This window comes from Hyperoodon ampullatus (genome assembly GCF_949752795.1).
Source record: "Hyperoodon ampullatus genome assembly, chromosome: 14".
NCBI lineage: Eukaryota > Metazoa > Chordata > Mammalia > Artiodactyla > Ziphiidae > Hyperoodon > Hyperoodon ampullatus.
The window spans coordinates 4,080,471-4,103,662 of NC_136927.1; the positions used below are offsets into that span (position 1 = coordinate 4,080,471).

The 23,192-nt window shown below is 54.9% G+C and overlaps 1 protein-coding gene across 2 annotated transcripts in view; it reads right to left on the reverse strand.

The window, feature by feature from the left end:
* Positions 1–18,819, reverse strand: part of TNRC18 (trinucleotide repeat containing 18) — an 80,692-nt gene extending 61,873 nt beyond the window's left edge. For both annotated transcript variants that reach the window (XM_079719464.1, XM_079719465.1), the window contains exon 1: positions 18,502–18,819. In XM_079719464.1, coding sequence (XP_079575590.1) covers positions 18,502–18,688 — 187 coding nt within the window. In that variant the 5' untranslated portion in view covers positions 18,689–18,819. The remainder of the gene's footprint in view (positions 1–18,501) is intronic.
* Between the last annotated feature and the right edge of the window lie 4,373 nt (positions 18,820–23,192).

Sequence of the window (23,192 nt, forward strand, 5' to 3'; positions counted from 1 at the left end):
AGCAGCAGCGCCCGTTCACTGAAAGGTGCCAAGCCCAGCTCTGGCCACTGAGGTAAGAGCTCCCCAGGTGCCCCTCAGGTAACCTCTCCAAGCCCACCCACGCCCTCTGAGTCCCCACAGGCCTCCACGCAGGGCCTACAGACCCGCCCTCACCACCTCCCCGGGGGCAGAGGAGGCCCAAACGTCCCCCCAGGCCCTTCAGGGCGCACACAAGGGGCAGGGCCTCCTCTCTGTCGCCCAGAGTGGGGCTGGCGTCAGGCAGAGCGATGGGAGGACGCCTGGCACCACGTGGCATCCCCACCACCCCGCGTCCGGGCCCCCCATCCCACCCCCACCAGCCCCCTCACCGGACTCCAGCGCCAAGCCCTCGGGACCCAGGGCCATGGTGGCCGGTCAGTCGGCCCATGCAGCCCCAGCCCGGGCAGCGGGGCCTCCGGGCCGCCAGGCCCCAGGCTTCCTCCTCTGCGGGCGGGGGGTGGCTGGCTCCGGAAGCGGCAGCCAGGGGTTTGCGCAAGGGCTTACATCAGCCGCCGGCTCTTCCTGCCCCGGGCCTGCCCCTGCCCGGGCTTGTGAAACCCGCCCAGCGGCACCCCAGGCCTGGATGCCACCAACAGCTCCCGCCTGCCACGGGGCTCAACGGTGCCCGAACTCCCTCCCCCGGGCCCGGCGGGCAGGCCTGGGCCCTCCGAGAGCAGCGGTGTGCAGCTCCGTCAAGTGGGCGTGCCAGCCCCCTCACCGCCAGGCCCAGGACAGTGGCGTTTATTTGCACAACTTCACTCTCCCCACCCCCTCCCCTAATGATGCTCCTGAGCAGCGGAGGGCAGGGCTCAGACACATGAGGTAAACCCCCGGTTGCTGGGACTCCCTTCCACCTGACCCCCCCCGCTCATTCCCACCTCGGGGCCTTCCCTGGGCCTCAGAGAAGCCCTCCGCCCAGGACGACGTGGAAATGTAGACCTGTGTCCCCCAGGAGCGGAGTCGGCCTCCCCCGAGGTGCCCAGGGCCTGGCACACAGCAGGCATCAACTCTTGGCCTAAGTGACTGCACTGTGTCTGATCCTCGCAGGGCAAAAGCAGATGGACACATGTCAGGATCAGGGGAGAAGGCAAGCACAGCTCCTGACACCTGAGGACGCATGTGCCACTCCGGCTGTCCTGCCTGGTCCCCCTAGGGTGGAGGACAAGCAGCTGACCCCCCAACCCCACGCTACCAGCATCTCCGGACTGCCTTCTGAGCTCCACACCCCCGCATCCCTCCCCCCGGAGTACCTGGAGCTCTCCTCTGAGTCTAGGGACACATCCTCCACTCCTCACACCCACCCCTGGGGACACAGCGGTGGCCTCCTGGGTTCACAGGGAAGGGTGGAGGCCTCCGGGCTCTGGGGGGCAGTGACAGTCAAGCCAGAGCGCACCGCCTTTCCCTAGACTTGGCTGGAAATCCTCCAGCACAGCCTGGGGTGGGAGGGGTCTCCATCCCTCTCATCCCAGACTGAGGTCAAGGCCTGGCCCCCCTTCCCTGGTCCCAGGCTGCCCCCTGGTGACCAGAGGCCTCCGTGCCACCTGCCCACCCACGTGAGTATCTCACTCCACGACTGTCCAAGCCTAGAACAAACAGTGCACCCGTAATAAAGTACCATTATTCATAATTAGAAAGGGGGACCTAACCCAACTTCAACAGACACCGGGCTTCACATGGAGACGCTCATGGAATCTTCCCACAGGCCTTTCGTGGGGCACAGAGGACAATCCCAAAGCCACCCAGCCCTGGCCCAGGGGCAGAGCCAGGGCTGACCCGGAGCCCAGCCGTGCAGCCCACACCCCTCCTACAGGGTAGCCACTCGAGGGCCACCAGGATTCCCCGTGGGAGAACGTGCCCACTGGCCTGCACGCCATCCTGGACAGACCAAAACCTGGTGAATCAATGACACCTGTTCTAGATATTCGCTGGACACTCCAGGAGCCACTGGCCACTTGTGGCTACTGAGCACTTGAAACATGTGGCTGGTGAGACTGAGGAACCGCATCTTCAATTTTATTAAATTTTAATTAATTTAGACTTAATTTAGCCACAGTCTGGATGGAAGGCTCTTCCCTGCTGGAAACCGCAGCAGGGCAGGGACGGGACCTCTGACAGGCCGGGCCCCCATCATGGACAGAGGCGCGACAGAGGGGGGGCGGGGGGCCCAGGGGACAGTGGAAAACAAACCCTGGCCCCAACGCCCGCGGCTCTGTGACTCTGGGTGAGTTACTTCACTTCCCCAGGCTGAGAAGCAGGATAACAGGAATCTCTCCCCTCCAGGTGGACGCACAGATTAAATGAACTCACGTTTGTGAAACGCCTTCATGAAGTGCCTCGTTATTTATAGCTACACAACCTGGGGTTTGAAGAAGCCCAGCAACTGCTCCAGGTCAGGGTCCAAGTGGGACTATCCCCTCTACCCAAATTCCATCTGTCCTTCCTTAAAATAAAACTTTTAATTCTGAAACTAGAGAGAGCTGGTGGTTGCCCATGATGAATGCACTACCTACCACGGAAGGGCATGCTTGCAAATAATTTATTGCGCATTATGTGAATTTCACCTCGATTTAAAAAAAAAAACATGTAAGCTCCTCTCTCTGCCTCTGAATCCAACACTGCATCTCCCTGACCTCGCTGCCCAGGGCACCCCAGGGCCCAGAGGTTTCCAGGCTGGCACTTCCTGTCCTGTGGCTCACCCTCCCACAGCCGTGGGAGTGAAGGAATCTTGTTACCCCCATTTTACAGACTAAGAAACTGAGGCTCAGAGAGACTGTCTGGCATCACTGGGCCGGGGCAAGCAAGTCGCTCAGCTGGTGCTACAAGCACACTGCACAGCAAGGCCTCAGCTCAGGAATCCCACCACGCCAGGCCCTCGGCTCCAGACCGGCCACTGTCCCTCGGACCCTGAGTGAGGGAACCCCCTCACACAGGGCCTGGCCCTCGGAGGTGCCTGGAAAATGGTTTTCCCCTTCTCCGGTCCCAGTGAGAGAGGAAGGATGCCCCTGGGGCAAGAAAGGCAGTCCCGAGGCCTGGCTATGGGGCAATGTGCCCGTGCCCCTACCACTGCCCGGGGGAGAGGTCCAGGTCCCTCTGGGAATATAAGCAGCAGGGAGCTGGGCATGGGCCCCCCACTCCACCCAGCCTTGGCACCCCCCAACCAGGACTGAGCTAACAGGCCCTCCCAAGCTGGGACCTGCCAACATCCCAGCCCCTGCCACCCCATGCACTGCATCTCGGGAACACAGCAGAGAGCCATGAGTTTGGGGGTGCAGGCCAGCCTGTTCTCAGCCATCGCCACCTCCTTCATCCACACTGAGAACACAGGAAGGGCTTCAGGGCTTTGCCGACTCCAAGGCCGGCCAAGGTCACCAGGAGGCAGAACTCGAATCCTGAAAAGGTGTTTGCTTCCTTCCTTCCTCCCCTCACTGCTCAGGCAGGGCTCCCAGGTGCTGGGGGCTTGGGAATGAGGCCCATCTGGATGAACCCCACAGGGGTCTGCACTACGCTCACCTGCTGGTCCCTAGAGAGGGCAACGGTGAGGTCATCTTAGCCGGTCAGTGGAACCTTGCCTCTGTAATGGATGGAGTCACTGGGCTCCTTCTAGAAACTGCCTATATAATAGGTACCTGAAGTCCTCGCTGGTGGGAGCGGGGAGGGGGACTTGGATGAGATCATGGTGGGTACAAAGGTCTGGTAAACAATGAAGGACTCATAGGACTTTATCACAGGCTTGGGCGGGAATATGGGACAGCACAGCCCCACCAGCTGCACCCCAGGGCCTTTGCACCTCAGCCTGGAATCCACTCCTCCCTCCAGATACTGCAAGTTATCTGTATGTACCTCACTCCCTTCTCTTGCAGCCCAGGTGACAGGGGACGAATGTGGCCTTCCTGCTGTCACTGCAACCTGCCCCACTCCCACCTCTTTCCTGACTTATTTTTTCCACCGTGCTTATCACCACTTATCAGACCATATACACATTAGCTCCTTCTTTATTGTAGTTCCTTACTTATTGTCCCTCTCCACCCACTGGAACAGGAGGAGGCAAGTTTTCTCTTGAAAGGGCCAGATAATAACTACTTGAGGCGTTGCAGGCTTATTCTGCCTGCCTGACAATACTTAAAACTACTGGGCTTTGTCCCAGTGAAACTTTATTTACAAAAGACAGGAGATGGGCCAGATTCAGAGGCAGTTTGCAGACCCCTGCCTTCCAGTGTAGGCTTACACCATCCCCAGTGCCCCCCTGTGTACCTACACTGTACACAGTAGGTGCTCGATTAATATTTATGGGTGGGAGGGATGGGCAAGGTCATGATCAGTTAGAACTGGATGAAGGACAAAGAGGAGCCTTTCCTGGGCCCTACTTCACAGCCAGCGTAGGGCTTCAAGGCTTCACTTCATGCTGTCTCTAATCCAACCACCCCCGTGCCACCCTCCCCCCAAACTACCCGCCCCCACCATCAACTCTGGGAGGGAGAGATTCTTGTCCCTTTTACAGATGAGGAAACTGAGGCTCTGACTCCAAAATCTACACTTTTCCACTCAGCCACAGCACCCGGATTCGAGACCCTGTTTTCATCTCTTCTCTCCCAAAGATCCCCTCCACAACCAAACAAGAAACAAATGTTTTCCCTTCTTTTTTTTTTTGCAGTACGCGGGCCTCTCACTGTTGTGGCCCCTCCCGTTGTGGAGCACAGGCTCCGGACGCGCAGGCTCAGCGGCCATGGCTCACGGGCCCAGCCGCTCCGCGGCATGTGGGATCTTCCCGGACTGGGGCACGAACCCATGTCCCCTCTCTTCCTATTTTAAAACATTTTGGCCTCGCAAAGGAACTGCATCCCTTAAGATGTCACCAAAGGCTATCAGAGCATCTCATCAGCATGATCAGCTCAGGGTTATCACCCAAAAAAAGAGCCCATTCTAGCCCAGAGCACAGACATGTGACTTAGCCGTTTCTATGACAGCCGCTGAAAATAGGACCCTCTGGATAAAATGACCTTCCGGGCTTCCCTGGTGGCGCAGTGGTTGAGAGTCCGCCTGCCGATGCAGGGGACACGGGTTCGTGCCCCGGTCCGGGAAGAACCCACATGCCGCGGAGCGGCTAGGCTAGGCCCATGAGCCATGGCCGCTGAGCCTGCGCATCCGGAGCCTGTGCTCCGCAACGGGAGAGGCCACAACAGTGAGAGGCCCGCGTACCGCAAAAAAAAAAAAAAAAAAAAAAAAAATGACCTTCAGACTCCCATTCATCCCAAGATTTCTGTAATATCTAAGCCAGAGCAGGGGTTAATGCCCTATCTCATAAAGAAAGAGCCTTATCGTTCAATAAGAATCCCAAGCAATTCACAAATGAAGAACCGTAAATAGTAGCCGAATTCAGGAAAACGTTAGTATCGCAAACAAGTATCGAAACAGGATGACATCATTTTCATCTATCAAATCAGCATATTTTTAGTTTGATTGTGGGGGGGGCGTGTGGAGCAGCAGAGGGAGGGTGAGGACAGGGCCAACCCATCCCCAGCTTTTGGAAAGCGAATCAGCAGGCTAGCAAAGCCCAGACCCACTTCTGGGGGTCCCCCTCAAGGAAATCACCTTTGTGGGCAAAGATGTACTTATTAGGATGCTCACTGCAGCCAAATTGATCGAGAGATTTAATGCAATCCCAATCCAAACCCCAGTAGGGGCAAAGGTTGGGGGAGGGGGAGGGGCTGTGAAAATTGACAAACTGTCTCTAAACATTACATAGGAATTGAAAGTCGGGTGAAAAATTGAAGAGATTTTTGCACACCCATGTTCATAGCAGCGTTATTCCCATTCACAACAGCGAAAAGATGGAAGCAACCCAAGGGTCCATTGGATAAACAAAACGTGGTCTATCTTTATACTATGAAATATCATTCAGCCTTAAAAAGAAAGGACATTCTGACCCCTGACCCAACAGGGATGAACCCTGAAGACAGGATGCTAAGCAAAATAAGCCAGACACAGGTCAAATATTGTTATGATGGCACTTCTAGGAGGTCCCTGGAGGAGCCAGATTCATAGAGACAGGAAGTAGAGGGTGGGGGGCTGGGGGAGGGGGATGGAGGTTAGTGCTTCATGGGGACAGAGTTTCAGTTCGGAGGATGGAAATGTTCTGGAGATGATGGTGGTGACTGTTAATGGTGGTGACTTGACTGATAATGTGAATGTACTTTATGCCACTGAACCGTACATGTAAAAATGGTTACAATGGCGAACTTACATGTATTGTACTAGTTAAAAGAAAAAGTTATATAGAAACACAGAAAATCAAGACTAGCCAGGGCAACCTTCAAGATGAAGAATAACGTGGGAAGACTTAGGCTATCAAATACCAATAATGCAGCTGCTGTGATATCGGCACATGGGTACATGAAAAGGCCTATGGGGACAGGACGGTTCAGAAACAGGCCCACCACTGCACAGGGTAGAAAAAGGATGGTCTTTTCAATAAACACTGCTGGTCCACCTAGACACCCATATGGGAAAAGCCATGAATCTTGACCCCCTACTTCACACCATACATAAAAATCCCTTCCAGGTGCACTGCAGAAAGGCAAAAGGCAAAAGATTATAGAAGAAAACACTGGAAAGGCAAAAGCTTCTAGAAGAAAACACTGGAAAATTCCTTCGCGACCCAAGGGCAGCCAAAGCTTTCTTAAAGACCACATTAAAAAGCACTGACCATAAAGATAAGACTGATATACTGAAGTACATGAAAATTAGGAATGTCTATTCATCACATGACACCATTAGGAGAATGAAAATGTGAGCCACCTCATGGAAAAAGATCTGTGCCCCACTGAAGGGCTTGTATCCAAAATATATAAAGAACGCCTGAGAATCAACAAGCAAAAGGCAGACACCACAATGTAAAAATGGGCAAGATTCCACAGGAGAGTAGCAAATAAGGACGTCCAAGTGTCCAGTAAATCCATGACAAGGTACTCAGCCTCATAAACCATGGAGGAAATGTGAATGAAAACTTCTGCACACCCACCAGAAGGGTTAACGTGTCAAAAAGGAAAAATGGACAATATTAATACACGGCCAGAGGGAGCATAAATTAGTACAACCATTCCCAAAGAGTTTGGCAGAATCTAGAAACCTTTCTGACCCAGTAATGCCCTCGCAGGTCTGTGTAGAAAGATCGCAAAATTGAAATTCAAAGATCTTCTCACCAGTAATCGCCAAAACTGGAAAATAACCCAAATGTCCAACAAGAGCTGGATAAACAAATTGTTACATTCTCACAGGCGGCAACCCCTTCAGCAAGAAGAAGGCACTACAGCGACCAGGGCAGGATAAATCTCACAACCTCACACCCAAGAGAACACACTATATGCTTCCACAAACGTGAAGGGCACCAACAGACAATTCAGAGCAAGTGGTTTAAGCCAGGATAGGGGTCACCTTGGGACAAGGTGACAGAACAGGGCACCTGGGTTTCCTTCTTAACCTGGTTGATTGCGTTTGTGAAAAAAATAACCAAACTGTACGTTTATGATCTCTGCTTATTTCTGTGTGTCCTTTAAGCCCCAATAAAAAATATCCTTTAAAAAACTGAGCGCAGAGGGAGGCCAATCTCAACACAAGCATGAGTCATTTTCATGGAACTCTCACACGGACAAAATTTGCAAAAACAAAAACAAGTAAATAAGTTAAAATGAGCCCAGAAAGGAAAAGGGAAAGAGAAAGAAAAATTCTCATTCATACCCCATCTCTCCCCAGCCCCTGGCTTTCTCGCCAGAGAGCTCAGGTCTGGCCCCTAGATCCCACACTTCCTGGCTGTGTGACCTTGGGGAGGTGACACAACCTCTCTGAGCCTTACTTTCCTCCAAAGTAAAATCGGGAGTTCCCTGGTGGTCTACTGGTTAGGATTCCGGGCTTTCACTGGCGTGACCCAGGTTCAGTCCCTGGTGGGGGAACTGAGATCCCGCAAGCTGCATGGTGTGGCCAACAAAAATAACAATAAAATAAAATAAAATAAAGCTCTCACCTTTAAAAATAAAGTAAAATGAAGGGCAGACAAGAAAGGAAAGAAACTGTGACCGCGGCCATGCCTGTGTCCTCCGCTTCATGGTACTCCCCTCCCCCCGAGGAAGGTGACACAAGACAGACCAGCAAGGCTGAGGGACGGAGCTAGAGGGTGGGGGCTTACCTTGCACATTCTTGGTGCTGTGACTGGGCCACAGGACCTGTGGCCACTGAAAACGTCCCCAAGCTCCCATCCGTGCAGTACACGTGGCTGAGAATCTTGAGCTGCAGAGGTTCTTCCTCTGAGCTAAGCAGAGGCTCAGAAGCCACAGGCTAGATTGACCTGCCCCGCCCACCCAGGAGGGGAGGGGTCCAGCTGGGCCAGAGGGCTGGCCCGAGGGGCTTTATTCCTCCAGCTCCCTCATCCAGGCTAAGTGTTACCTCCAGCCTCCCTCCCCTCCCGCTGGAGCCAGCCCTCACCCCCAGACGGTCGGATCCCAGCAGGCACCTTTTAGCCGCCCAGACCTCCCAGCTCCTCCACAGCAGAGGTCACAGCAAGAGAAGGGCAATCTGGGTTTAACTCCAGCCCCTCCCCCAGCCCAGAATCTGGGCCCCCTGTGGGCTAGGACTTTGCCTCGCTCCCACCAGACACCCAGCCCACAAAGTAGGTGCTCAAATCTAAATAAAGGGGATCCCAAGGCAGCCCAGAGTGGTCAAGGCCTCAGCCTTGCCAATGATATGCAAATGCATCCACCCCAGCCTCGCCCCAGGGCTCCAGGCTTTCTCAATTCTAAAGCAATTACAGAGGATTTCCCCATTGATTTCTCTTCCCCCTAAAGGAGGTCCTGGCCTAGAGGAAGTAGAGGTAGGGATGGAGGGAGGGCCTTCTAGGAACTATGGGCCAAAAACAGGGTAGAGTCCTAGTGGGGAAGGCGGAGACAGAGAGGAACCAGGTCTCTCCAGCACACGGGCCAGGGGAGGAGAGGCGGCCGAATCCCAGGGCACTGAGATCTAGTATGACAAATCCTTTCCCAGAGGACTTCCCTGGCGGTCCAGTGGTTGAGACTCCACGCATCCACTGCAGGGGGCACCGGTTCGATCCCTGGTTGGGGAACTAAGACCCCGCATGCCAAAAAAAGAAAAAAAAGAAAAAAATCCTTCCCCAGATGCCAGAACACCCACAAAAACGGCAGTAACATGGTTTTAAAAGGAAACATTACTGCGCGTGAATGGAACCCTTGAGGGTCTTGGGCTGGATTCTCACGGCTGGTGTGGGGACCAAAGTGAAAATTAGGATCTGAGTACAAATGCTCATCCTTAAAAGGTACACTCAGCTCTTGGAAGAGGGGCGGCCAAGTTTAAACTCCCTGGAGGCTGTTAACAGGACTCCAGCCTGCGAGACTGAGGGAGACAGAAAGGAAGACCTACAGACACTGTCAGAAACTTCCACAATGGTCAACAAGTCCCCCCCTTGGATCCCAGTCCCATCAGCTTGTTAGCGCCTCTTTCTTAAATATGAAGAGACACCAGAGAACCAGCCACCAGACACCTGCAGAGTCTCCAACGTGAAAGACAAATGAACAAAAAAGACCCAGAGGAACAGAGACCATGCCTGAGAGAAGAAAACTCCAGAAAAAAATATAATTAATATCCTGCAAGTGATGAGAACTAATGTATCCATGAAACAAGAACAGGATGCGATTGAAAAAATAAAAGGACTTTCCTAGTGGCACAGTGGGTAATAATCCGCCTGCCAATGCAGGGAACACGGGTTCAGTCCCTGGTCCTAGTCCGGGAAGATCCCACATGCCACGGTGCAATAAAGCCCATGCACCACAACTACTGAAGCCCGCGCGCCTAGAGCCCATGCTCCGCAACAAGAGAAGCCACTGCAATGAGAAGCCCACGCACCGCAACACGAAGAGTAGCCCCGCTCGCCACAACTAGAGAAAGCCCACAAAGCCCACGGGCAGCAACAAAGACCCAACGCAGCCAAAAATAAAAATAAACAAATATTTTTTAAAAAAAGGAGCATCCAGATTATAAGACAGAGCTCCTAGATATTAAAAATATGACAACTTAATTAAAAAATCAAACTGCACAGTTAGAAGACACAATTGAGACCATCTAGAAAGCAGAAGAAACAAAGAGATGGAAAAGAGCAAAGAAAGTAGAAGAAAAGTAGGTGCTCGTTCTAGGAGATCCACTATCTAATAGAGGCACTAGAAAGAATAGCAAAACAGGTGAGAAGCAAATCATAAAATACCAATAAAATTAACAGTAATTCCAAAAGTCCTCATTTAAAATGTAAAAGGTAAGCACTATTACTCGTTTTACAAAAGAAAAAACTGAAGCTTACAGAGTTAGGTAACATGTCCAAGGCCGTGTGGCAAGTGGAAGAGCATGTGTAAGAATTTCAGAGCCAATGCTCTGTAACTATTACGTGGTTCTAGAAGATTTTAGGCGTTTGTAAAAGGGAAGACAAAAAGTTCACGTACAAAGATCAAGAATCAAAATAACATCACACCCTCAAAAGCTGCACTGGAATTTAGAAGGTGATGTTGCAGTTCCGTCAAATTATTTCCAAGATGCCCGTCAAGCATGAAGGTAGAATAAAGGCATTTTCAGGTATACTAGGCCTCAAAAACAATTGCCTTCTGTGTATCCTTTCACAGAATGCTACTGCAAGATATGCTCCACCAAAACAAGGAAAGCAGGAAAGAGGAAGGAATGAGAATCAGGAAACAGGAGATGCAACACAGCACAGAGGGACAGTGAGTCTGAACAGGCCCAGGCACCAGGCAAACCAGACTAGAGCAGGAAGAAGAAAAACTGCAGGAAGGAAATCTCCAAGAAAAGAAAGATCCAACAGATCTAACCAAATGAAAACTGTACCAAGAGATGAGAAGACAGAGATTCTAAGAAATTCCTGCAAATGCGGGGGAAAAAGAGGCAATTAATAACTCAAGGAAATAAAGAAATGAATTTTATTATATCACTTGGCTCAAATACAAACATTTACAAATCCAAAGCCATAATAATAAAACTGATTTAAACAAAATTGTATTTCGGGAATTCCCTGGCGGTCCAGTGGCTGGGACTCTGCGCTTTCACTGCCAAGGGTCCAGGAGGGCCCAGGTTCAATCCCTGGTGGGGGAACTAGGATCCCACAGGCTGCGTGGCACAGCCAAAACAAAAAACAAAACAAAAACAACAACAAAACAAAACTGTATTTCACAAATATTGGGAGGAGAGAGGAAGGAGGAATGGGGGTGGGGGATGGCGTGAGGCAACGACGACAATCAACATTTACTAAGTGCTTATTATTTTCCAGATACTGTTCTAAATGCTTTACATGTATTAATGATTTAATCCTCATAACAATCTCATGAAGTAGATACTATTATTATCCCCATTTTACAGATGAGAAAACCAAGGTAGCAGAGGTAAAGAAACTTGCCTACGGTCTCACACTAATAAGTGGGAGAGTCAGGATAGAGACTTGGACAGTCTATGCAAAATCCTCATCTTCTATAGAAATCAATAAAGAATCTCAAAATCTAAAGAATAACTAGCGGGCTTCCCTGGTGGCGCAGTGGTTGAACGTCCGCCTGCTGATGCAGGGGACACGGGTTCGTGCCCCGGTCCGGGAAAATCCCACATGCCGCGGAGCGGCTGGGCCCGTGAGTCATGGCCGCTGAGCCTGCGCGTCCGGAGCCTGTGCTCCGCAACGGGAGAGGCCCCAACAGTGAGAGGCCCGCGTACCGAAAAAAAAAAAAACAAAAAAAAACTAGCAGTAGAAGCAGGGGATTACAGAAAAATATGGATGAAAAGGCCAAAAAAGAAAAACAGCCAAGAGAATTTAAAGGGGGCATCAGGAATGGGGAGACAGGAGGCAAGGGATTGCTGGTTCTCTTTATAATCCTTCTAACACCATCTGACTTTTTAAACGACACCTAACTTTAAAGTTTATACTCCACGTAAAACAGAAGTGTATACTTTCACTAGGTGAATTTTACAGGATGCAAAGTATTCCTCAATAAAGCTTTAAAAAATGAGGGGAAAAAAGTGTTTAAGATGCAGGCACGGGGACTTCCCTGGCAGTCCAGTGGTTAAGAATCTGAGCTTCCAGTGCAGGGGGCACGGGTTCAATCCCTGGTTGGGGAACTAAGATCCTGCATGCCGCTCGGTGCGGAGCGGGTGGGGGTAGGGGGGAATGCACGCTCAATTAGGTACTAGTACTTACTCACCAGAATGAATAGAATTTAAGGAAACCGACAATATCACGTGCTGGGAAGACCGGGAACGGATTGCACAATGGTGCAACCATTGGAAAGCTCACAGCTACAAAAGCTGAATCTACACATACTCTGTGACCCACCAATTCCAGTCCTAGATACTATATACACAGCCAAAGAAATGTGTACCTATATGCACCAAAAGGGCATGATCATAGCAGCACTATTCATAGCAAACACTGGAAACAACCTAAATGTCCATCAACAGACAAGAGTGATGTGAACTGCGCTGTATTTACGAGGTGGAATACTATACAGCAACCAGAAATCACTTACTGCTTCACACCTCAGATACGGATGAATCTTACACACTGGTGTGAGTGAAAACAGCTAAAAATCAAAAGGGACATGCTGCATGATTCCATTTACAGAAAGTTCAAACACAGGAAAAACTAATCTAAGGTAACAGAAATAAGAATGGAGTTGGGTGTGGGGTGGATAGTGACCAGGAGAGAGCAGAGGGAACCTTCTGGATGCGGGAAATGTCCTGATCCTGAGCTGGCTGGTGGTGACATCAGTGTGTTCATTTTGTAAAACTTCAAGTACTAACCACTCAAGATTGAAGCATTTTACAGAGTATCCATTACACCAAAAAAGGAGAATAATAAAAATAATGGGTTCCAGTTGGCACCCTGGAGTCTAAGGAGCCTGTGGACCATACAAAGGGGCTACGTACACAATTTCAGAGGTCCTCAGAGAGGACCAGACTAGAGCCAGGGATTCGTGAGTCACCGGTTAAGGACAATTTTAATTACGGCAATCACTTTTACTGTAACTTTTGCACAGGGCTATTCGTATGCTAGGCACTTCAGTACCATTAATGGACCCATTTCATAGATAAGAAAATCTAGGCTTAGAGTCATCACCCAGTAAGTGGAGGAGCAAGATCTAAACTCCAGAAATCCGACCTCAGCCCCAAGGCCCTCCCGCCCCCAGCAGTTATCTGGAGATTGCAAGATGAACCTAAGCTGGTGCATAAGGCCCAGAACATGCAAAATTATTACTGAGAGTGTGTGAAGCAGGTTTTTTATTCTGGGCTGAGGGTCCATCACTTTCATTAGCTCATAAAAGAACCTGGGATGCAGATGGTGAATGCATTCACAGCCTGCAAAGATGGTTTGTTTCTGTGATTCCGATCAAATGGCCTTGACTTCCTCCAAAGTCAGATGCCAGGCCTCTACGGGTGGCTGGTGTGGCAAGGACCCTAGCCCTGGGGGCCAAGACTGGCCACTGGCCAGGGGTCCCCACTGCTCCTGGGGAGGCCCAAGACCTGTCCTGAGCAGCTCCCATAGGTGCCCTCAAAAGCTGGGCTGGGAAGTAAAGGACAGGTGAGGTTCATGATGGGGGTGGATTCTGGGTGAAAGACAGGACCCCACACGACCAAAGACAGGGCTCTAAGTGACCAGGTGGCAGTTACGTGAGATCAGACTGCAGACTGGTCCACGCCAGGAGCCAAGAGCACCCCGACCTGGCCACATCCAAATCAAGAATGCTCCGTCACCACCAACTCCTCAAACCTGTTCCTCCCCGTTCCTCCAGAAGGAGCACTGACCAAAAATCCATTTGTTGTCCTCCTCGTCTGCCCCTCTGCATCGATCTCAGCAGCCCCACCTCCACAAGACACGAAACCCTGGCCACCTCCAGCCTCCCTCCCTGGCCACTATCACCCCCCTGACAGCCTCCTCGTCACGGACAAGTTCCCTCTTCTCTCCCGTCTACTGATCTCCAGCCATCCAGATTAATTTTGTTAAATGGCCATTTGGAAATCATTTCAAACTCAAAGTCTGAAATAGTACAACTAGCAAATAGTCCAACTGCCATATGACCTTCCCCAGGTTCTGCAATTGTGAACTGCTTTCTCACCCTACGTGTGAAAGGGTGAGAAGTTGATTTATTTGAAGTCATTTGAGATTTATCGTTGTCTCCCACGTCTAAAAATTGTAGATATTGTTTTTTTTCTTTTCCTGAGCCATTCCTGAGAGTACTTGCATTCATCAAGTCCCCTGCCCCTAAACATTTCAGGGTTCTTGCTTTACATAATCACTTTACAGTGATCAACTTCGTGAAACCTGATATTCACTTGATGCTAGCGGCTAATCGACAGTCCATATTCCAATTCTGTCAATTGCCCCAGTGATGTTCTTTAGAGCAATTTCTTCCCTGATCCACGATCCAATCGAGGGCTATATATGGCCTTTTGCTGTTAGTTTTTTCGTCTCCTTCAACCAGGAACAGTTCTCAGCCTTCGTCTTGCATGCCACTGACATTTTTTAAGAGTCCAGACTAGTTCTGTAAAATGTCCCTCAATTTGAGTCACTCCCTCCATTTAAAACCCTGCCTTCTCATTCCTCGGAGTCTGAAATTCCAAGACCTAATTACTGGCCTTCAGGGACCTGCAGGGTCCCACACTCCCCCCCTCCCCCCAGCTCCGGCCATTCTCAGGGCTCACAGCCCCTCACCACTCCTGCCAAAAAAGTCCCTCGGTATTTTCTTTCCTTCACAGTGTCTCTCTTTAAAATGACTTCCTTCGCTGACTTATGTTTACTGCCCGGCCCCCACACGCTAAGATGGGAGCTCCAATGACGGCAAAGATTTCTGTGTTTGGTCGTCGCAGATTCCCAGGGCCAGAGCAGTGCCTGGCACACAGGAGGCACTTGGAAATCCTTTGCTGAGTAAATGAACAAGTGAGGAAAGAAGACAGCGCTGAGGCTGAGAGCTAAAGAACCAGGAGGCTCAGAGAGCTAGGGGGCTGTGGAGGCCCTTCCAGATTCTAGAACGTTCCCCAGGCCTCCCCTATGCCTCTGCCCAGACAAGGATGCACCCAGCAAATCTCCCTTATCTTGGGGATCACATCACTCCACCAGCCAGTCCCACTGATTAATCTTCTTAAATCAATCTCAGTAGGCTGACTGGATTCCAGAGACAGAGCTGATCAGACCCTGGAGAAGGCCCACAGGCCGCTATTGTCCACTGGCCGGTCCAAAGTGCAGGGCCTCCCCATTCTGAGCCTGGGTTCCCACCCCCCATTCACATATCCTCCAGGGGCCAGCCCAGGGTGTGGGGTCAGGGAGAATAAACATCCAAGCACAAAATCCTGCTAATAGCTCTTTAATTGCAATGGAGAGGACCCAACCCCAGAACAGAGCAGCAGGTCGACCAGGTGTTTGTCACTTACTTGCCCATTTCACCGACTGCTGTGAACATTTTAGGGCTCACATACCTATCAGTACTCAAGATTACTGGAAAGCTAACCGGGATCCTCTATCCCAAACCCCATTTATTCTTGATTTCACCTCCTCTTCTGCAGAGGAAGGAACCATCACTCTCCACCCAGATCCACGATGCAGAAAGCGGTCTCCCAACCCCCCTGTCAATACCTGCTTGAATAGGGTCCCAGCCACCACCCCCCAGCCAGGGTCCCTTCCAGCTGTGAGCCCTCCCGGGGCAGCTCCCTCTGCCTTGGAAAGCTGGATTCACCCGGAGTTCCCGCCCACGCCGGAGTCCAGAGGTAACTGGCCTCTCCAGCTGTGTGACCTGAGGCAAACAGCTTCTCCAGGCTTCCCAGTACAAGCGTAAACAAATAAAGATGCGGCTGATAACGTTGGCAAGACTTAGGGAGCTGGCAGCCAAGAAGGTGATGCGCATTGGAAGCGGAAAATTTAGCACCTGCACCCCGCAAGAAAGGCGGGGACGGGTGCTGGGTTGAGAAATTTGTAATCCTGCCCCGCCCCAAGCAGTGAACGGGGAGTAGCTCCCCACCGCCTGGCTAATGGGATTAGCACCGGGCTTGGTCTGGGCGTTGGCTCAAGGTCTGGGGGTCCCTAGGTCTCAGTGCGGCCACTCGACCGGCGGGGAGCAAGAGGCAGCGTCAACCCCCCACCCTTCCCTGCTGGGTGAGCGAGCACCGGCCTGAGTGGCGGCGCTTCCCGCGCCCGGCTGCTCATTCCTCCATGACCTCAGCCGCCGAGCACGCAGAACTCCGGCAGGTCCTAACTCAAAAGGCCGGCGCAGGCCTCTGCGGCCACCTCCCGCCGGACTTCCTCGTCCCGCCTGCCCCTCCACTGAGTCCCTTCCCCCCGTGCCTCAGCCTCCCCATCCACCTAATGGGTATTAGGTGGCCTGGTTGCTGCGGTTGGGCTCGGCGCGGCCCTGGCTTCCTTGAGTGGTGGCTGTTTTCCCGGCTGCTTCTCATTAGAACACTTGGCCGCTGCCAGGCCCCAGCCAGATTGGAGACCGGGAGTGCGCGGCGCCCTCTCCCAGACTCTCGGAAGGCGAGTGAAGGCCCTGCCGGCCAGAATGACTGGGGTCTCACTTCTAGGCCACAGAACCCTGCCACCTCTCCGGGCCGGGCCAAGCCAAGCGACCTTAACAGCGCAAACACAAAAATTACCGCGGCCTCTGGGCGCGCGCAAAAGGGAACAGCCTGAGCGGCCCTTTGTACCCCAGGGCCGCCCCCCAGCCCTTCCTCTAGGGTCTCCGGCACCCCTCCCTCACCGGAAGCGCACCACTTGGGAGAAAACCCTAGCCCTCAGCGTGGCCGGCCGGGCAGAGCTCCTGGGGGACACGCGCACCCCAAGGCCACGACCCGGTCCTCGGCCCCCCCCCCCGGCAGGCGGGGATCTTCGCGCTCCCGGCCCCCCCTGCCCCCCGTGCGTGCCCCTCCCCCGCCTGGCGCCTCACAAAGGCCCTTTGTCCTGCCGAGCCCTGGGACTCTGGCTCCTGAAAAGTTCCAAGAGAAAAATTAAAGAGAGGGGCAAAAACAGCGAGTGCTGCCGAGCGGGCTGGGTCGGTGCGGCAGGGCCAAGGCGGCTGCTGCGGCCCAGAGGTGTCCCCTCCAAGACCCTAAGGCCAAGGGAGCCTCGGGAGCTCCCCGAGAAATCACAGGAATCCTACACTACGCTTTGTTGTGGGAGAGGTGGATTTTTTTTTTTTTTTTTTTGCGGTACGCGGGCCTCTCACTGTTGTGGCCTCTCCTGTTGCGGAGCACAGGCTCCGGACGCGCAGGCTCAGCGGCCATGGCTCACGGGCCCAGCCGCTCCGCGGCATGTGGGATCTTCCCGGACCGGGGCACGAACCCGTGTCCCCTGCATCGGCAGGCGGACACTCAACCACTGCGCCACCAGGGAAGCCCGAGGTGGATTTTTTAAAAGTTGAAGCGTGGGACGCCAGGCACAAAGCTGGAGGCAGCCGGGGGAGGAGGAACCGGGTTTTCTGCGGCGGCCGAAGGCAAATCTGGACCGCGTCTCCCTTCCCACCCCGCCGGACTGGAGCGGCCGAGGCCCGCGTGGGGCAAGCTTCTCCCTCTCCAGTGTGGTCCCCACCGAGCCTGGGCAGCCCCTCTCGGGAAATGGCAGAAGCCACCGGGCCTTCTCGGCCACCTCCTCCCGCGCTTCCATGTCAGACCCACGGTGTTCCCTCCGCCGATCGAGCCCCGCGGATCCGCTCCTGCGCCACTTCCTTCTCCTAGCTTCGGGATGGCGACTGCCCAGGATCTGCATCCCTGCCTTCACGCAGGAAAACGGGTCCCCGGGGCCGGGGTTGCTGCCCTCCTTCCCGGGGGGGTGGGGGGGTGGGATGAGGGGTCTCCTAAGGGCCGCCGGCCGCCCGCCCCCCGGAGGCCGCGTTCCCAGGGCTGGGGTCTTCGTCCGTCCGCACCCTCAGGCGCCGGGGCTGGCTGGAGACCCCGCACGAGAGTCGAGAAGCTAAGGACCGAACCCGGGCCCACAGCGCCTGAAAGAACATTTGCCACGAAAACTATTCCGGCTCTGGGAGCAGATGTCTCAAAGGGTATGGAGTTGATCTATTCTTTTCTCGCCCAGATTTTGAAAACTCCAACCCAGGCTCGAGTTGCAGGAGCCCGGGGTTTGGAATCGCCCCTGGTGGCTCCGGTTTCGGCAGACTCGAGCGCCTGAGGAGGGCCCGACGCGCCGGGGAAGGCAGCTGAGTCGCGCGCCCCTCTCCACCGGGGCCTCCAGACTGGCCTCTGCCCCGGGCCCAGGGGTCTCCCCGGCCCGGGAACTGACCCTGCCCGCAACCCGTGGGCACCCAGTGGACCGGCCGAGGAAGAAGGAGGAGCCGAACCCCCGTTGCGAACGCCGGTGGAGGTGGAGGAACGGACCTAGCACTTTCCCCGGGCCTCCCTCCCAGGATCCCGAAACTACAGGGGGCGGGCACCGCGCAAGGCACTTACCCGGGTGCGGGTGGAGGTTGAGGCCGGCCATGTACTTCCCGGGCGGCAGCGCGCCGGGCAAGCCTGAAGCGGGCAGGCGTCCGGCCGTGGCGGCGCCCACGCGGTGACTGTCCATGGCCAGGCCGGACAGCAGCGGCGGCGGGGGGCCGTGCACAGACCGCGGGGGCCCGAAGTCTCGGCCATCCATCCTCCGCGGGAGTGCCGCGGCCAGGCCCCCCACCCGGCCCGCGGGCCTAGTTCAGTGGGACCTAAAAGTTCGGCCTCGACGTAGTCCCAGAGTCCTCGGGCGGCGGGGGCTCCGCGGCGTGCATGGCGGCGGCGGCCAGCGGGTCTTGCGCTCGGCGGCGGGCCTGCGGCCCGAGGCGCACAGACGGCCGGTGGTGGGGCCCCTCCGGGCGGCCAGGCGGAGGTGCGCGAGGCGGCGCACAAGGCGTCTTGGCGGGGAGAGGAAACGGGCCGCGGAAGAAACAGAAGGGGGAAAAAGAAAAAGGAGGGGAAAAAAGAAACAAGTTCAGAAAGTCGTCTATGCTGTTCGGGGTCGGGGGCTGCCGATGTGGTGGCCAGAAATGAAATCGGGAGTAGCCCCTTTTCCATAAAAAGTTAAATTCCATGCTCCTTCCTTCGGCGGCATCGGGCTCACGGGCAGCGGCTCAAAAGGTGGCCGGTGGCGCGCTACGCCCCAGCCCAGACTCTGCCTCGGCAGCTCACGGGTGCTCCCGAAACTGGGGAAGGCCCCTCGGCCGCGCCCCGAGCGCGTCAATACAAACCTCCGAAGTGTGTTGGATTCCTGGGCGTCACATGCTCCGGGGTTTCAAACAGTGAAACCTTTCCATGAGCAGTTCGAAATGTCTCCCTAAACACTATGTAACTATCTGATCTGGAAAGTTTAATACTTAACCTTTGGGAGCCCTTGTCTCCCTTTTCTGAGTTTGGTTCCCCTCAGCTCGCCCCGAGCCGCGGAATTAGTAGTTTTTTCATGAAAGAGGGTGCTAAGCGCGTTTATTATTTTTAAAGAGACTCATCGCCCCCTCTTGCCACCCCCCTCGGGCCACTGTGAGTCGCAGAGCCTAAGCCCGAAGAGCCGAGACGTGGCATTCTCGCCCGAGGACTGGAAAGTATCCTTCAAAACAAGCTTTGGTTTCATTTTCCAACGCCCTGGCCTGGGAATCCTGCGGCCCGAGGACGTGGCCTGGCGCGGGGAATTTGGGGGGCGTCAGAGGGGAAGGGAGGGGCTCAAGGGTCTCTCGCTCCTACCCTAGCTTGCCCCCAACCCCAAAAATAACCTACAAAGAAAACCTTCGCGTCGCGGGCCGACCAAGGGGCGCCTCCCCCAGCGTTGGGCAAATCCCCCTGTAGTTCCAGTTTAAAGCTGTTTATTTAAAAGATTTGCCGATTCCCGTGGGGGCGGGAGGCAGTCTGGAAGCCAACCCTGCCCTCGCTCTCCGTCTGCCCTCAGCAGCTCGGATTCCTGATTCCAAGAGGCCCGGGCGCTCCTAGAGCCACCGATCAAGCCAAAGCCAACGGCTCCCGGGTGGCCGCCCTGCGCCCCGCGACCGGCGGCCAGGCCCCGGAGCTGCAGACCCTCTCAGCCGCAACCCCCCGGCGTCCTCCAGCCTCCCTCCCCAACTTTGCTAAGGATGCTTATTTTAACCTGGTTTTGGTTACAAACACCCCCTCCCTCCCTCGCTGCCTCCCATCAGGCTCTGGTTACCAGATCCGCGTTTACTTTAGAAAAATCTAAGATCGCCACATCCGAAGATACATGTCAGGCGATGAGCTTTCCGTGATTTTAAAAAAAAAATTCTTTGTGTAGCTTTCTTTTAAAAGCCAGCGCTTCGAGTCATGCCCCAGCGCCCCACTTTGGGGAAGTCGGGGTGAAGCCCCCCGGAACACCCTTCCTCTGGTAGAGAAGCTGGCTCGGCCATCTGCGGGCTCTGCTGCGTTCTCCCTACTTTTCTCCCCCTCTTAAATGCAGTTAAAATGGCTGAATTCCGGCTTTTAATTAAAAACAGCCTATAATCGAAAACGTCTAGGCGTCCCTGGCTCCCCCACCGCCTGCCGGGAACCGAGAAGGGAACCGACGCCCCTCGGCCCGGTTGGGCGGGCTAGAGCAGGGCTGGGGGCTCAGGTGGGCGCCCGGGGCGCAGGGACTTGCCCCCACCCCTCCCGGGGCACCCCACCACGCCGGCCCTGGTCCCCCGATTCTGTTCTCGGGAGCTGGAGGGCTGCGGGTATTCCCGGCGCACCCCGAGGGGGGGAGGCGGGGTGGGGGGCCATCTGGAGAAGTTTGGAGACCATCGCGCCCGGCCAGGGGCAGGCGGGTGGCCCGGCGGCGTACCTGGCGCGGCAGGGCTCCCGGCTCCAGGCGACGGCGACTCCGGTGGCGGCCCCGGCTCCCGGCGCGGCTAGGCGCCGGTGCTGCCCGCCATCCCGCGGCCGCTGCTCCCCTTCGCCACCCGCAGCCGCCTCACACTTTTTGCCCGCCTTTCCTTTTTTTGGTAGAAAACCGCTCCCCGGGCCGAGCGCTCGGCGCGCCAACTCCTCCGCCCTCCCGCGGCCGGGCTCCCGCAGCCCCCGGAAAAGCCAGCTTTCCTCCCGCCGAGCTCCCCGCTTTTTAATAAAATCCAGGTAGCGCCGGTTTAAAGAATCCCAAATCTCCATATACAGCCCGGGATTGGAAAAGGTACATTACACAACCCCCCTTTCAAGTTCCTCTCGCTGGATCTAAAAAAAAAAAAAAAAAAAAAAAGCCGCGGGGGGGCGGGAAAGGGGAGGCTGGGGGAGGGGAACACTCTCCGGCGAAGAAACACGCATTGTTCCCGGGTGCCCGCCTCCCCCCAGGCCTGCCCCCGGCCGCCACCCATTGGCCGCGCGCGCCGCCAATCACGCGCATGTAAACACCTTGGCCCTCAGCCATCCCTATAAAACCAATTACGGACCAAGGGGCTCCAGCAGTTTCCAGGCTCCCCTCGGTGGGGCTGAATGATCAAAACTGGTGGTGAGAATTTTTCCGGGCCGTTTCTAGGCAGCCCTCCCCCTCCACCAGCTCGGACCCTCCCCCCCTTCCTCCTCCTCCTTTTTCCTCCCCCCTCCCCCAGCGTCTGGGCTGAGTGATCAAAATAGAGGAAGATGGTTGTCGCCGCAATCCAGGGCTTTGCAAGGCGCAGTTTAATGGGCCGCCTGTCAGCTTCCTGCTCGCAGGAGGAGGTGACAAGCCGAGCGAGCCGGGAAGAGCCAGAGGCCCGGCGGGCTGCACCCCGGGCCGGGGCCCCCAGCTCCCCACCTCCCCTGGGGCGCGCCTTCTACAACGCGCGGTGGAGACGCCAAAACGGACAAGGGCTGCTTTTTCTCTCCTCCCCCCACCCCACTTTAAAACAAAGCAGCGATTCATTCCCTCCCCGAACTGCGCGGTTGGGTGGGATGGGCAGGGGAGAAGGCGGTTTTCCTAGCCCCGGTCTGCGGGTTCCTCCCTGAAACGCAGTGTCAGATGGTTACTGATTAATATTTTGGAGAGGCCGCGGCGGCGGGCAGCGGGTGAGTCTCTAATCTCCTAAAAGGGGTTCCTATAGAAACGCGGGCCAGGGCGCGCCCCCCGCTCGGCCCCGGCCGGGGCTGCGGCGCTTTGCACCGCGCCCCTCCCCAAAGGCTCTCTTTGCGTGGGCGCTCCCCTCCCTTTCTCCCCCCGCCAAAAAAAAATCAGAGCAGAAAAAAGGATTAGATCGGCTGAGCGCGAACTGACTCCCTCTCGATTCTGACATTTCAGCCTATTAGCATTTCTCCACGGGGCCTTCTGAAACCTATTAAAGTGTAATATTAAAAACCTCTTGGCTGGGGGCCTCTCTCGCCTTCCATCCGCCGTGCCCCCTCCAGGGAGGGCGAGACCGGGGGAAAAAAAAATCTGTTGAGCTCAGAGGAAGCAGCAGCCAAGCCCAAAAAGTGCTTGGCTGGCCGCGGCAGCCGGAGGGGGAGGGGAGCCCCAATCCCCCAGACTTTGTACTTTTATTTTGCGCTTTCAGCAAAATCTTTTCTGGGTTGAGTAGCCGGGAGCTGCCCGCGGCAACCTACTTGGCTGCGGGCACGAGGAGTGCGGACGCGGTCGGAGGGGCAGTCCTAGGGGCCCGCACCCTCCGCAGTCCCGCAGGGACCCGTGCCCGGCTAGGCATTACGTACCCTCAAAAGGAAGCTTGGAGGGGCAGAAATCCTTGCCGATCCTACCTCAGAGAGCAACCGCGGTGATTAGATTTTAATTAAAACTAGAGAAGCCCGCTCTTTCGCCCTGCGCTGCGGACTCAGCGTTTTCGCATCGTTTGTTCTTTTTTTTTTAAATCCATTTTTAAGGCAACTTTTCTGGAGGGGGGGGAAATGAGCTAGTTAGCGCACATTCGTTCTATTTTCTTTTCTCCACTTTTAGAAAAAGAAGGGGGGTAGGCTTGGAGAGCGAACTGGGGGTGTCTAATTTAATTCCAGTATAAATTTGAAGAAAAAAGTTCAGCCTCTTGAGGGCAGTTTCAAGTTGCCCTTCCTGGAGCCTCCTGCGCTGGTTTCTAGGCTGCCCTCTTTTGGAAGCTGGAGCTCTGCGGGGGGGTGGGAGGGAGGAGGGAGAAGGAAAGAAAGCCACGAAAATAGCTGGAGCCGAGGGGAACGAGCGGCGGAGCAGGGCACGCAGGTCTCAGTGGCGGTCGGGGCGGCGG